Source organism: Desmodus rotundus, chromosome 3, assembly GCF_022682495.2.
Source record: "Desmodus rotundus isolate HL8 chromosome 3, HLdesRot8A.1, whole genome shotgun sequence".
NCBI classification, from domain to species: domain Eukaryota; kingdom Metazoa; phylum Chordata; class Mammalia; order Chiroptera; family Phyllostomidae; genus Desmodus; species Desmodus rotundus.
The window spans coordinates 40,588,689-40,600,840 of NC_071389.1; the positions used below are offsets into that span (position 1 = coordinate 40,588,689).

A 12,152-nucleotide genomic window follows, 5' to 3' on the forward strand; every position below is an offset into this window, starting at 1 on the left:
GTGGGGATTGTGGAACGGGGTGGTCCTACTCATGGATAAGCACTATCATAAAGCATTTCCATATAACACTGGGGAGATAATCGTGGCTGCCAAACAAATAAGGTTTCAATGCACGTCACGGTTATTCTTCCAGTTCCTTGTGATAGGTTTCTATTTTAGAGATGGGGATACTGAACCTTTGTGACTGATAGACCATGAGTAGAATATGGAACTTGTCAAAGGGGATTTATAAAATAGATTGAAGAGAGTATTTTCTTTGCTTCTACTAGAAGGTTACTCCTACCAAAATTCTTAGGAAGATTTGAGGATGTCCAATCTTTTTGATCACTATCCCTTTGCCTATCATTTTTATATGCGCTTACGTGATACAGAGAGCATGCTGTGCTTTATACATAAAAAAGATTTTACTGAACAGTCAGTTGATAAGGCATTGAGGGGGTTTTCCATCCTTTACATTTATTTCCTGTAAAGGTTTACTGGTTCCAAAGCACTTTCAAACCAATTGGCTCCTTTGAGGCTCACCTGGGAGATTATCTCTCACTCTGAGGAAACTGAGGCTCAGAAATGTAATGAGATTAGTGTAGGATTAAACTGACTCACAAGTGGTGGACTTGGAACCAGAAGTGGCTCTTTTGATACCATATTCCATGTTCATTTCTATTCCAAAGCTGCCTTGCAGTATTGAGTTGATCGAGTCTTCCACGTTTTGTCACCCAGTGCCTCCTTTGACCAACTGCAGGCCTGTGACGGATGGGCTTGCCCGGGTCGGGCCTGCACCCTTTGGGCACAGAGGCCAATAGGGCCGGCCACATGGCAGGTCGAAGTTAGGGCTGGCTTGTTAATTCATTGATTTCCATCTCACAAATTCAAAGAAGATATGAGGCAGCTAATTTATTCTAATAATAGCCGCTACTTATTATGTTCTGAATGCCAGATGTTGGGCTAATCACAACTTACTTTGCTGCATTCTCATAACATCATTAGGAGACATTGGTGTAAGTAATAGCTTTGTACAACCAAGGAAGCTGTTTTCCTGGCTTCCCAAAGTCATAGGCCTGGTAAATGGCAGAGCCAGGTTTCACACTCAGACTGCACCCAACACCGCTCATCTTAACCGTTATCCAGAGACTTCCAAGCCAAGATGGAAGGGCATTGCAGACAGAGGCAGCCGTGCCTGTAAGTGCTATAGAGATGTGGTCCAGTAAAGCGAGAGTGTGATTAGATTGGCTGGGACTGTGTGACCTGCCCCCAGTCACACGTAGCCAAAGTGGCAGAGCTCGGTTTTGAAACCAGGTGTTTGTGACTTGTTGTCATGAGGCCATGCTGCCTGACAGGGAATTGGGTTTGGTCCTCATGCTCTTGTAGTTAAGATCGATCAGTGTAGCAAAGGCATACAGGGCATTCACCTGGTGCTGAGGGCAAAGGTACTGCCAGCAGTCACACATGGGTCACTAGTAAATATTCTCCCCTGGAGCACGTGCCCTCCTCACAGGGTGAATTTCTTGGGCAGCAAGGAAATCTCTGATGACAGAGGTGGCAGTGTGGTGGAATAGAAGGAGCACAGGCTCAGAGTTTGAACTCTGGCTCTGCCACCTCCTGGCTCTGGGATGGGAGCAAGTTTGAGTGACTCAATCTCTGGAGACTTGCTCCCAGCTCCCAGCCTCAACCCTCCACTTATTCTTTATGAAATGGAAATATTAAGTGTATCTTCAGAGGGCTTTGTAAAGATTAAATAAGATAATGTATGTAAATTAGTACCTGGCACATAGTAGGTGTTTTTATATGGTAGCATTTTATTATTTACTGTATTATTATTTGAAAAATTGCTTTTCTTTGTGAAAATCTATAATTGTGTATAGGTCTTATGTGAGGAACACGTTACATAGTGAAAAATAGAATCCTAGGTTATAAGTCTGACATTTCAAAACAGGAAGAAAGGAGAATTACGTATTTTATATGGGGATGGACTCTTTGGGTTGGTTGAACTCTTTTGTGGGATTTAAAAGGTTATTGTCATGTTTGAAGTTAATGGGAAATGGGAAACATTAATGATTATGGTTACTCATGCTTTTTTCAAAAAAGAAAACCATAGAAACAAAAATAAAAACTAACAGTAACCAATAAACCTATATTACTCTATACCTTTAAAAATTACATAATGAAATGAAAGATTTTGTATCTCCTCCAACTGGCATTTCTGCTCTCAAAGGCAACTACTATTAACAATGTGTTGTATATTCTTTTTTGTTTTTGTTTTTTATTTTACTAATATTTCGTGGATCTCTTTCCATTTCATTTTTTATAGCTCAACTTTTAAAAAATTATTTAAGAGCCTGAGGCATACTTTACCTACCATAAAATCTATCCATTTTAAATGTATAATTTAGTGATTTTTTAATTAAATTTACACAGTTGTGAAATCATCACCACAATCCAGTGTTAGAACACTTCTGTTATCCCAAAAAGTTCGTTGTGCCTGTCAGTCCGTAGTCCATAGATGACTCCTTATCTGCTGTCTATATGAATAGTTACTTTTTCAGAAATTGTGTATATATAGATTCATACAAAGTGCATTCTTTTGTGCCTGACTTCTTTCACTTAGCATGATGTTTCCAAGGTTCATTGTATGTTGTTGTGCATATGAGTAGTTTTTGCTTTTTTTTCTTGCTGAGTACTATTCCATTGTATGGATATACCATACCTTGTCTAACCATTTGGTTAAATCATGATGGATATTTGATTTGTTAACATTTTGGGGGTATTATGAGTAATGCTGCTATGAATGTACACATAGAAGTCTTTGTGTTGGCATGTTTTTATTTTTCTCAGGTAAATATCTAGCTATGAAATTGTTGGCTTGTGTGGTCAGTTATGCTTAAAAAAGCTGCCAAACTTTTCATTTAAAGTGGCTGGATTTTACATTTCTACCAGCAGCGTATAAGGGTTCCACTTTCTCTGTAATTTTCTAACACCTGATATTGTCAATTTTGTTTATTATAGCCAGTCTAGTAGGTATGTAACAGTATCTCATTGTAATTTTAAGTTTTATTTCTTTAATCACAAATGATGTTAGCATATTTTCTTGTGCTTACTGGCCATTTGGTGAAGTTTGTAGCCAAATCTTCTACCCATTTCATAATTGAATTGTTTGTCCTCTTATTATTGGGTTATACGAGTTCTGTATACAAGTCTACCATCAGATGTATGGTTCACAAATATATGAGGGGAGACCCCCCCAAAACCAGAATTTATTTATAAAAATTGTGTATTCTTACATATTTAAACTTCAGCCACCTTCAAAGTACTCTCCATTTGATGCAATACACCTATTGAGATGTTTTTCCATTGCTTGAAACAGGATTTGAACACATCAATTTTGATTCCCTTTAGTGCTTCAACTGTTTTTTTGTTTTACCTCTTCCATACCCACAAAATGTTTCCCTTTGAGGACTTTTTTCATCAGGGAAATGAAAAAAAAAATCGCTTAGGAAGAAGAGATCAGGTAAATAGGGAGGGTGGGGTACAGGGGTCATGCTGTTTTTGTTCAAAAACTGTTGAACACTCAGCATGGTGTGGACAGGTGTGCTCATGAGTCACTCATCATGAAATGGGCAAACACATTGAAAGAATGTTAAAAAAAAAAATTCACTGAAGCTGAACGCAGCCTCTCACAACACCCCAGCGGGTACACTGATATAGATGGGTTCCTACAACACTCACCTAATGGGGGAAGCCTGTACTACAAGGGGCCTGCCCTCCAGAAGATAATTCCATTTTTTGGGGGGGTTCCCCCTTGTATACTCCCAGTCTGAGGCTTATCTTCTCATTTTCTTAAGGTCTTTTGAAGAGCAAAATTTTAAAGTTTTAGTGAAGTCAAATTTATCAAATTTTAAAATGAATTTTACATTTTAAGAAATTTTTTGTCAAACCCATGGTCAAAAAAGATTTTCTCCTATGTTTTCTTCTACATTTTATAGTTTCAATTCTTACACTTAGGGATATGATACATTTTGAATTAGTTTTTGTATATGGAATGAGTAAGTCTTTTTTTTTTTTTGTATATGGGTATTTAGTTGTTCTACCACCATTGTCAAACAGACTATCTTTTTCCCCCATTGAATTGTCTTGACTCCTTTATCCAGTAACAATTGACCATAAAGTTTGGGGTTTATTTCTTATATTGTTATAAATGATCTATAAATTTATCCTTATGTCTATACCATACTGACTTAGAAATGATAGTTTTCTAATAAGTTTTGAAATCAGGTAGCATAAGTTCTCTAATTTTGTTTTTTCTTTTCATAAATGTTTAGGCTCATTTATGTCCTTTACATTTTTATGTAAGTGTTAAGAGTAGTTTGTCAATTTCTAAAACAATCTGCTGGATTTTTACACCTGAGTAGTATTCCATTGTGTAAATGTTCCATAGTTATACTTTGTGACAGCATGGATGGACCTGGACAGCATTATACTAAGTGAAATAGGCCAGTCAGAGAAAGACAAATACCATATGATTTCACTCATATGTGGAATCTAATGAACAAACTGAACTAACAAGCAAAATAGAGACAGACTCCTAGAGAGCAGGATGGCAGCTGCGGGGGCGGGGGATCAATCAAAAAGAAAAAAGGACTCATGGACATGGACAATAGTGTGGTGATGTGGGAGGGGAGGGAGATAAGGGGGATAAATGGTAATGGAAAAAATATAATAAAAATTAAAAACTAATCGCTGTGATATTAATAGGTAGGGGTTATGTAGAATTTGTAGACTAATTTGAGAATACTGTTTTAACAATGTTGAATTTTCCATTTCATGAATATCCCCCATATTTCTCCAATTTTTAGGTTTTTTTGTAGCAGTGTTTTATAGTTTGTAGGGTATATAGGTCTTGGACTTCTTTTAATAAATTTATCCCTAAGTATTTTATTTTTTTTGATGCTATTGTGAATGGAATTGTTTTCTTCATTTCAATTTTGATAACTTAGTTGTTATTATATAGAAATACCACTGATTTTTATATGTTAGTCTTGTGTTTTGTGGTCTTCCTAAGCTTGCTTATTAGTTCTAGTAGCTTTTAAATTTTTTTTTCTGTAGATTCCTTAGGATTTTCTGCACATGAGATCATGTCATCTGAAAAATAACACACTTTTCACTTTTTTTGTTCATTTGTTTTAAGTTTCTTTTTCTTGCCTCACTGTATTGGCTAGAACCGCTACTGCAAGACTGATAGAAGTGATGAAAGAGAGTACTGTTGCTTTTATATTAGGGGGAACTCATTTTGCCATGCTGTGAAGTGTGATACTAGCTGCAGGTTCCTACAGATGCTCTTTATCAGGTTTTGGAAGTTTCTTTCTTTCCTGGTTTATCGAGTGTTTTGGGTTCTTTTTTCTTTTTCTGCATCTGTTGAGATGATCATTTGGTATTTACTTGTGCTTTATTATGCTTAATACATTAATTGATTTATGGATATTAAACTACCCTTGTATTCCTGGGGTATCATATGGTCATGGTGTATAATGCTGTTTAATATGTTGCAAGATTGATTTCTTAATATTTTGTTAAGTATTTTTATAGCTATGTTCATTACAGTTATTGGCCTAGAGTGTCTTTTTTTTTTTTGATGTCTTTTTTTTTTTTGGCTCGATATCAGGATAATACTGACTGTAAAATGTGTTGGAAAATGGTTCCTCTTTAACTAGTCTCGAACAAGTTTTTTCATATATACATATATATGAAAAAATATATATATATAATTTTTTTTCTTGGTTTAATTTCTCCATGAAGCCATCTGGTCCTAGAGTTTTTTAAAAAATTTTTTGTGGGAATACTTTAAGTACGATTTTGATTTTTCAAGAATGAATGCTTCTCAATTTGTCTTGTGGCTTTGGTCAATTTCTATAGCCCTCCAAATGGTTGTTTTTGATGATATTTTCCAGTTTTCTACTTATATTTTGCTAAGTGGATTTGCTGATCTATTCATACCACCATGCCCAGAAATTGCTTCTCTACTTCTTTCTTTTTAATAGTTACATTTCATTTTACAGATGTGCCATAATCTGTTTAATAGAAAATAGTTTTTCTAAACTTTAAATATATTCTTAGGCAGTGCTGCAGTTAACCTTTGTCTACAGAGAACTTGCTTTGCTTGTGCTAATGATTTGCTAAGATAGATTCCCAGAAGTGGGATTGCTGGACCAAAAGTAATGCCTGTCTTACATTTTAACAAATACTATAAAATTATTCTTCAAAATTTGTACTAAATTGGGAGGTCCACTTCTCCATATCTTGCCACTATGATATACTATTAATCTTTTACATTTTTGTTGAGATGAAAGGCAAAAACTGGTATATTTTTATTTGGTATAGTTTCTATTTTATTGAATTGTAGTAGAGTCAGGAATCTTTCTATATGTTCTTTGACTATTTCTTTTTATTTTATGAAGTGACATGTTATGTCCTTTGCTTAATTTTTAGTTAGATTGGTTGTTTTTCCCTTATTAATTTATAGGATCTTCTGATACTGAACTTTTATCTGTTTTATGTTGTAAATGCCTTTTCTGTCATTCATTTCCCTGTAGTCATAACTTGTTTTCATTCTTTTAAGAGCCTTGCATCCTAATTTATGTTTTTGTTTGTTTTTGAAACAGAAAGTTGTGGAAGGGATCGATTCAAACCAAATCCGAGGGCTTGGATTTGATGCCACGTGTTCTCTGGTTGTTCTGGATAAGCAGTTTCGTCCTTTACCAGTAAACCATGAAGGTAGGACCCTTCCTCTCTTTTTCTATGGTAGTGGGGGACTGGCTGGGGCAGACTTGGCTGATCAAACCAAACAGCCAAGTAGGATATGAGGTCCCCGGTCTCTTACCACTGAAGGGGAGCGTGGAGGCCAGAAATCCTGTCCCAGAGGTTAGAAGCTTGGAGAGCAGTTGGTAGGAGTGGGGTGGTGTCAGGGGCCTGGCTTAGGGACAGACATGGCTCCATAAAGAACAAAAGCCACAGTGGAGAGCTTGATGAAGGAAGGACAGGGGGTCATTAGCTCAGAGTGGGTAGCCTTGAAACAGACAAGTGGTCTGGGGTTCTTTTAGGAAGGGAGTATCAGTGTCTGCAGTTGCTTTGCCTATGAAGCTCCTATACCAGATTCATTGGAGTGGGTGAGCCAAGTCCATTTAAGGGAAATAGAACAAGGCAGATAGGACCAGGTATCACACAGAAAGTGGGAACAGAAGGCCTCTCTATTTTCAATAGCCAGACCAAAGGACATTCCCACTTAGTGATGTTGTTCTAATAGACAGTTGTGACTACAGTTCTTGTGACTGCACACATGTAAAATGCCACTTGGGTTCACCGTCAGAAATTTTTCACAGTGGGTTGAGGATGTATCCCTTTTGGGGAATTTCAGTCAGTATTTGCTAGTCCTGAGGTTGAAACCCAGAAGTCTACATTGGTCAGGTAGGTAATACAAGATGATAAACTTCAACTGATACTACTTCACTTTTAACGAGCAGAAACATTTGGGAATGGTGGAGATTATGGTGTATTGGAAATTGAATCCAAAGGAATGAGACTCTAGGTGTTGTCAGTCAGTTGCTGCCAAGACAGCCGTTACAAACATATTTTGGGCTAGATTACGTTTATGAACCTAAGTAGTGGCCAGTCCTGTAGCAGCATCTTAAGTGGTGGCTGTGGATCCTGGGGCACACTGGGACACCCAGGAATTGGCGTCAGGCAGATCCTGCAGTTCTGCTACTGCTGAGTAGTGACACTGAACCTCTGCATGTCTCAGTTTTTTCCTCTGAAAGAGTTGGAACAATGAAACAATAGCTTTGCCGTGGGAATTGAGAGCCTGGCACCTGAATTGAATGCTCAGAAAAGTTTGTTCTATCGAATTATGAATTTCTCAAGTTAAGAGACTGTGTCCTATTCACTTATATGGACCTAATGTGTAGAACGATGATTTTTATAGATCATGTGTGCTGAAAAAAGGATGCAAATGGATGCATGGCTAGTGGCCATCATTACTACCCAGGAGTAGTGATGGCCTTTTTACACACACATACACACACGCTTTTCTCCTTTTTGCTATATTTATTAGTGCCTACTTTGTGCCAAGCCCTGTTATTAAGTGCTAGCGCTTCAAAGATGACTGTGAATGGTCCTTGTTCTCGCTGACTTTTACTGGTTCAGTTGGCATTATTCTGAAGCAGAGACCAAAGGAGGAGGCAGAACCAGTAGACCTCAGCCCTGTAGCAGCAGGCACTCTCCAGTTATGAGATGTGTCCAGACAGGGAGCTGGCCATGTTAGGAGACTGTCAGCACTTCCCTTACTGGCTTTTTAAAAAAGATTTTATGTATTTAGCACTGACTGGTGTGGCTCAGTGGACTGAGCACCAGCCTGTGAACCAAGGGGTCACTAGTTCGATTCCCAGTCAGGGCACATGCCTGGGCTGTGCGCCAGGTACCCTGGTGTGGGGTGCACAAGACGCAACTGCACATTGATGTTTCTCTCCCTCTCTTCCTCCCTCCCTTCCCCTCTCTCTAAAAATAAATAAATAAAATATTTTTCGTTGTTATTTAAACTTTTAAAAAATATTTTATTTATTTATTTTCAGACAGAGGGGGAGGGAGGGAGAAAGAAAGGGAGAGAAACTTCAGTGTGCCAGAGAGACATTGATCAGTTGCCTCTCACATGCCCCCAGCTGGGGACCTGGGCCACAACCTAGGCATGTGCCCTGACTGGGAATCGAACCCATGACTTTTTGGGTTGTGGTGTGACTCCAAACCCACTGAGTCACACTAGTCAGGGCTAGCTTTCTTTAAGTAGAGTTCAGGTGATAGTCTGTTAGGGATGCTGAGGAAGGAATTCTCATTTGGGGTGGGATTTTGGATGTTAAAAGCCCTAAATTTCAAGGACTCTATACCTTCTAATCTGCTAAAAAGTACATGTTTGTATGTGTTTGTTTGTTTGTTTTTAAACTCTGGCTATAAGTTAGAATCAATTCATGAGCCTTACTTCCCAAATTTGTATTCAGTTGGCTTAGGGTGAGGGTAGGGCAGCAGCACTTTTGAACTTCCCGCAGTAATTCTAGTATTGGAGAATCACTGGGCGCAGATGAACAGACAGTTAAACTATCAGGAACGAGGACGCTGAAACGGCAGATGAGCAGTTCTTGTTATATCTGCTTAGATAATGTGACCTCTCTGGATGCCATCTTTTTTCTCATTGTAGGTAGAATTGCCTCCTGTTAGCAGGCCTTCTATTAAAAGGGTAGCTAGGTTGCAACCCTAATTATAAGTGTTGAAATAATTTTATTTCCCCTAAAAGGTTAAGATGTACCCATTCATCAAATGCATTCAGCTGCCCCTCACCCGTTTGTTGCCTTTCAACAGCTTCTATTAAGGTTAGATTTTATCTGAAATAGATTATCCTGTGTTAGAAAATAAAATTAGAATTTTAAAGGTGGCTTAAAGGTTCTTTAAAGACTGCTGCTACCCACATGGCAGTGACCACCACTTGATTGGTTACCTGCAGTAATCATGAGGAGCAGGGTGTGGAGTCAGGAAATTAACCCTCGCTGTTGAAACCAAACCTACCTAAGGGGAAAAACTGTTATCATCTTTAGATATTAACCACCCCCCCAAAAGACCCCCAAATGACAACAAAAACACCAAAAACCCCAAGCCCAAATATGTTTTAAGTACAATAGTTTAAGAACACTAATCATTGCTATATGATGAAATAGTCTCATTGTGAGGCCTTTCTTGTTTGATCTTTCCTGCTTTGAAGACCAGAGCAGCCCATGGGTTGGACAGCGGCGCCACGCTGCCTGCTTCCTCTCTCAGCAGCATCCAGCTGAAAGCGTAGCTGTGGGAGGGTCAGCCCAGCTACCAGAGCTCTCGGGAGGGAGGGCAACCAAGGCGCCAGGGAAGGAGGTAACTACCTAGGCTGCTCTGCAGCAGACACCCAATACTTAGATGTTTTTACTGATTCATAGTAGTAATTTTTTCCTCCTCAAGTATGCCTGGAACACTTCCTATGAGGTGTTCAAAATACTAATTCAATGAATACATGGGTAAATAATCTGCCCGTAGGTAAACTGACTACAGGCATACCTTGGCACTATTGCAGGTTTGGTCCTAGACCTTTGCAATAGAGTGAATATCCCAATAAAGTGAGTCATGTGAATTTTCCACTGCATATTAAAGTTACAGTTACTCCATACTGTAGTCTGTTAAGTGTGCACTAGCATAAATGTCGAAAAAACCCAATGTATGTACCTTAATTAAAAGTACTTTATTGCTAAAAAATACTAACCATTATCTGAGCCTTCAGTGAGTTATAATCTTTTTGCTGGTGGAGGGTCTTACCTTTTATGTGTGAAAAGGCAATATATGCCAGGTGCAGTAAGGCCAAGTACAGTTAAACGGGGTATGCCTGATGTAACCCAAAGTCTGCTCTACCAAATTGCCTCCAATTCTCTTAAAATATGACATCTTCTTGGGACTGTGCTCAGTTTGTATAGAGCCTCCTTCCTCACTTGTGTACCTGGCTAACCAGTGACCATTTTTAGAACGCAATTAAAGCCTTTCTGCCTCTTGGAAGCTCTCTGTGCATCCTCAGACCCAGCTAACAAGCACATTCCCTGTGCTCCTCCGCCTCTGTGCTCTCCTGTCTGGTAATTCTGGCAGTTGGCATACCATATAGACCCCTTTTGTTCATTCAGCCACATCCTTTATAAGGGCAGGGACTGTGGCACATTCTTCTTGGTATCCCAGCACTATGCCTGGAGTGTCGTAGATGCTCAATAAAAGACTAAACAAATTTTCAGTAGTCATTTATTTGTGGTGTTCCACGAGAACTGAAAAAAAGTGACCTTGCCAGTTTTGTCTAAAAATTAATAATTATAATAAGCACAATAAAGCACGCGAGTCTGCACAGTTCTCAGTGTCGCTCTGACTGCGTGTTGAGAGTCTTTCATGTGGAGGCAGTGCTAGCTCATTGGTTCTTTGTGGTTGCAATCTTAGCAACAGGTATTTTTGTCTTCAAGCAGCTGCAGATACATCCTATACAATATTTAACAAGCAATGCTGATATTGTTCTCCAGAAAATCCACACGTGCATGTCTGTGTGAATGTCTGCAATTCACACTGCAGCATTCTGATTCGCTGACAGATCTGGAAGGGGATGTGGAGAGCAGTATTTCTGAAGCTATTTCGGTGTTCTGTGTGCAGCCAGGACTGGGGACCAGACCTTTAAGCAATTCTGTTATGCAGTAGAGTAACTCAGCTGTTAGAGCCAAGTCTGAGGTGTACCTGTGGAAGGTCTGATGTACTTTCTCTTACTTTCAAAATGTTACTCTCTCAGGAGGAGCTTTTGTGGGACCTGAAATCTTTCCAGGCAGGCAACCCAGTGACTGAATCCTGGTCTCCTCATGGTGGTGATGACCTAGTTCACATATTTTGTTAGATTGACCTTTTTTTTTAAAGTTTAAAAATTCCTTTTTCAAATATATTAAAAATAAATAACAGCTTCCTATGTATCCACCACGAAGGGTAGACAGCTGAAATTTTGCCATATTTGCCTCAAGTCCCCCTTTTTTAATATATAAAAGAAAGAACTGCTTGAAACTTCAGCCATGCCTTCTCCGTCCTGCACCCCTCTGCCCCGCAGGTGGCCATTCTGCCATGGTTGGGGTTCACAAACATGTTGTTCCTGTGCTTTTGCCACATATGTCTGTACCCACAACAACAAATAGTGTATATATATCATGTTTAAAAATGTCCCAGCTGGTGTCATTACTCATGTCGATATATACTCATGTCGATAAACTCCAGTTTATTTGTTTTACCAATTTATTTATCGTTTCTCTGCACAGATCTGTTTTCAAAGCACACTTCATGCTTTTCCCAGCTGGGCGATAGTAGGCACGTGTTCAACTTCCGCGTCAGCTTGCCATTGAAAGCGACCTAAATCAGAGGATTGTTTTGGGAATTAAATGGGATCGTATGTGTAAAATGTTTAACAGGGCTCGGTACACACACACACACTCTCAAGACATACAGACCTTTATGAATATTTGCTATTGGCAAAGTCACAGATGTAGTTGCTACAATCCTTCTGTCATTAACTAAAATCATGTGCAAGTGCCCGG

At 38.9% G+C, this 12,152-nt stretch overlaps 1 protein-coding gene across 6 annotated transcripts in view; it reads left to right on the plus strand.

Moving 5' to 3' along the window:
* FGGY (FGGY carbohydrate kinase domain containing) overlaps nucleotides 1–12,152 on the plus strand; it is a 383,752-nt gene that overhangs the window by 26,864 nt on the left and 344,736 nt on the right. For all 6 annotated transcript variants that reach the window (XM_024571119.3, XM_045204327.3, XM_045204325.2 and 3 more), the window contains exon 3: nucleotides 6,651–6,762. In XM_024571119.3, the coding sequence (XP_024426887.2) occupies nucleotides 6,651–6,762 (112 nt within the window). The remainder of the gene's footprint in view (nucleotides 1–6,650; nucleotides 6,763–12,152) is intronic.